The sequence below is a fragment of the Morone saxatilis genome, unplaced genomic scaffold (genome assembly GCF_004916995.1).
Source record: "Morone saxatilis isolate NCDOM2014 unplaced genomic scaffold, NCSU_SB_2.0 Contig2, whole genome shotgun sequence".
Classification (NCBI taxonomy): Eukaryota; Metazoa; Chordata; class Actinopteri; family Moronidae; genus Morone; species Morone saxatilis.
This window is the reverse complement of record NW_023339762.1, coordinates 16,569,675-16,573,104: the sequence shown is the minus strand read 5'-3', so window position 1 is coordinate 16,573,104 and position 3,430 is coordinate 16,569,675. Positions and strand designations below refer to the sequence as shown.

General features: G+C 38.0%; 1 protein-coding gene across 1 annotated transcript in view; it reads left to right on the top strand.

Moving 5' to 3' along the window:
• The first annotated feature begins 890 nt into the window (after positions 1–890).
• The window catches only part of pex11a (peroxisomal biogenesis factor 11 alpha), an 11,172-nt gene continuing 8,632 nt past the window's right edge, over positions 891–3,430 (top strand). The window contains exons 1-2 of the mRNA XM_035665421.1: positions 891–1,212; positions 1,383–1,498. Of these exons, the coding sequence (XP_035521314.1) occupies positions 1,157–1,212; positions 1,383–1,498 (172 nt within the window). The 5' untranslated portion in view covers positions 891–1,156. The remainder of the gene's footprint in view (positions 1,213–1,382; positions 1,499–3,430) is intronic.

Here is a 3,430-nt window from a genome sequence, read left to right as displayed (position 1 = left end):
AGAGAGAGAGAGAAGAAAGAGAAATCATAAGGCATTTTTTGAGTATTAGTCCCAGAACATCTATGTCTTTCTTTAACCGGTACACTGTTCTGGATGACCCGACAATATCTGCTTAACAGGAATAATTAAAGCAAGTGCAAACATTGAAGAGTTTTTTAAATCTGACCACCTGTCTAACAACTCCCACATTGCCCCCTGTCGTTTAAAACCAGTAGGTACACCTCTCTTTTTCAACACATGTAACAAGTAATGTTATAACGTTAGCTGATCGGTGTCAGAAGCAGAAATACTTTTATTAATATTAATCCCCGGGGGGAATATTTGTTTGTACCAGTTGTTCTACTCACACATGGTAAAAATTAGAAATAATACTTACAAGATTTAACACAATATATAGAATAGAAATGTATGTATGCTATAGGTAATATACAGAAAAGTGAGGACACAAATAAAAATGGAAATAGAAATATATTAAGAGCCTAAGAGATATAATAAGACAATAAGAGCCTGTATACAAAATGTAAATGTATTCCACAGTGACAGAAAAGACAAATTAAATAGCAATAAGTTTAAGATTGTGGTTTACAGAAGTTATGGATAAATACAAGGAATTCCTGAATAATTACAGAATAACATAATAATAATCAAGTGTATTGCACATTGACCCGGGTATTGCACATTAATCGGCTTTAATTTAATGTACAGTGACCGTTTTTTGCCGCATAGTCAACACTGTGTTGCTTATTTTCATCTCGTAATATTTTAATAAACCGTGTTTTCTTTCACATAAACGTGCTTGTAAACTTTTCCACAGTAACCATAGTAACGCGCTGGTCCGTCAACAAAACCCGCTCGGCTTTCGGTCCGTTTGAAAAGCTGCCCGTAGTGAAACAAGTACATTTTACGACTAAATGGACTTTAAAATTAGCTTAGTGTGAACGTGGACGAAGTAACAAAATTCGGATTTTGTGCGGGAGTTTTTATCGGCAGCGTTAGATAGACCACCTTTGTTAACGTTGTGTAACCCGAAGAGACATACTAGGAACGGAAGCAAGACATTTGAGCTTTACGTTAACGTATGTCCGTGTCCGTCTTTCAACCAGGCTGCCACTCTGCCCGAGCAGACTAGAACAAGTTGTTCTTGTTTGATTCAACCATGGACGCGGTTGTAAAATTCACAAGCCAAAGTCAGGGAAGGGACCGTATATTCAGGTAAGTTGTGAGAGGTTTTGTTACCTGGTCGTACACCGTCGACGTTGTATTTTATCGGTGGATAAACGGAGTGAAGTTACTGAACAAGCGTGCAGCAAAGGCAGGGCTAACAACTAATTGGATGTCCAACTTTCTCCCCTTCTTCTGTCGGTCTTCTTTCTTTATTTCAGGGCGACCCAATATGCATGTGCACTGTCCATTTATTTACTTCGAAAGAACTCAGAAAGAAAGGACTTGGTGGCCAAACTTAAAAGTCTGGAAGCCACCATGAGAGCTGGACGAAAGTGTGAGTATACCTGTGACTGTGAAGTCCCCAAAAAAAGAACAATTAAAAAAGAATAATACAATGAAAGGATCCTCAGCTGAGATAATGTTTTCATTGCATTTTTATCAAATACATTGGGATGTATTATAAAGATTATAGTGGTAGAGACCTCTCATGTACAGTGTGCTCAGTTCTAAAATTAAATACCACAAACCTAACTAGTAGTTACCATATAAGTGCCTGGTGCAGAATTGGCCCCGCTCCTTTGCCCTATAGCATTTGCAGCTGATTTAACATGTATTGACAGTAACATCTTTGCCCTCCATCGTCCATAAAACAAGTCTAAATTCCCTCTTTTAGTGTTCTGATGCTACTTTTTCTTAAGTTTTAAACAAAAAAAAGGACACTTAATAATTACTCAAATGATCATTACTTTTATTTGGACGAATCCCTTGTTTATTATCTTAGTGCATTGTTTGGTGAGAAAAAAATGCCCAGGGTGACATTTTCAAATAATAATGTACAATTGTATCAAACCGAGTAAAGCTGCAAATCCTCACCTTTGAGAAGAATTATGTTTGCACGATAAATGATTTAAAGAAAAAATCAATCGTGAAAAATGTTGTTGACATACTTTTTTTGTCGTCATTTCACCACTAGCTCTATTTTTACATCCTGATAGTATAACTTGCTCTACTTGTTTTCTCTGTTTGTACATGTTGTTAAGCCACTGAGTGTAAAGTCGGGTTACCTTTTTTTCTACTTATTCAGCATTAGTCCTATTAACTTGCATGAGCATTTTGAGCCTGCCTCCTTTATCATTATTCCATCCCTTTGTTGGTGCATATATAAAAGCACTGTTGTCTGCTGCATAATAATCTGGAATCATTCAGTTCCTTTCTTCTTAAGAGCCTTCAAGAACTCGCTGCTGAAGAATAGAAAGGGAAAACAAATAGAGCTTCCTCCAGTCAAATTGTTCTTAAGTGCCATTGAACATGTGATTGCAAAATGCATATACCTTTTATCTGTTATTTGTAAAAATTGTATACAACTGCACATTCCATATCACTGGGTTCCCATGGTTGCGAAAATCAATAAAAGATTGTACAACATTTGTGTCCAGGCAAAACATACAATATTCAGCAGCAGTCACGACATTTTAGAAATGGCACTAAAGAAGGATGTGTATTTTTTAAACAAGTAGTGTGGTGAAATGTAACTGAAATGGATAAAAACACAAAACGTTGTTGCTTAACCCTCCAACCTAAAACGGCCACGATTACCTGAAGGAACTGTGACACAGAGGTGGCACCCAGCTTCTACACTACCCGTCTTGTGTTCAGTTTAATTAGTGCATGAAGGAATAAAATAACATTTACGACTTTGCATCAGATGCAGATGTTTGTGCTCTCTGAAAGTAAAGAGATTTTTAAGTTTCAGTACAGTTGGTCAATCTAGTATCCTCTTTGACGCCTATGTGCCTGTCTAATAAAAAACAGGCTAATAGCTGTTTGTGGCTGTGCTGAATTCTGTAGCTTTTCCCCCACAGTGAGATGAGGTAGACATTGTGTAGTTGACTGCACCAGCTGTGGCTTTAACACTGACTGCTCTAAGACCGGCCTTGACAGCTCATAGATAGTGAACTTTATATAGATGGTGAACGATGGTGAAGGCTGGGCCATAGAGAACAAGGCCAGGGTCTGTTGTTGCACCACTCAATTATCCCTCCCAACGCATCAAAGCCGCAGCCACAGGGTTCCCGTGCATCTATGCTTGGCCTGCCTGGCTAAGTTAATTGTCAGTGAAGGGGACATGCTGCTGTCACAATTTAAAAACGGAGCTTGTAAGAGGCAAATTTACTTGTGATAGTGGCTTGTGAATGATGAGAATAAGATGCTTTCTGAAGGCTCCATAAAGCAAAGAATGTAGAGAAGAGCCTCAGCTAGAATAGGT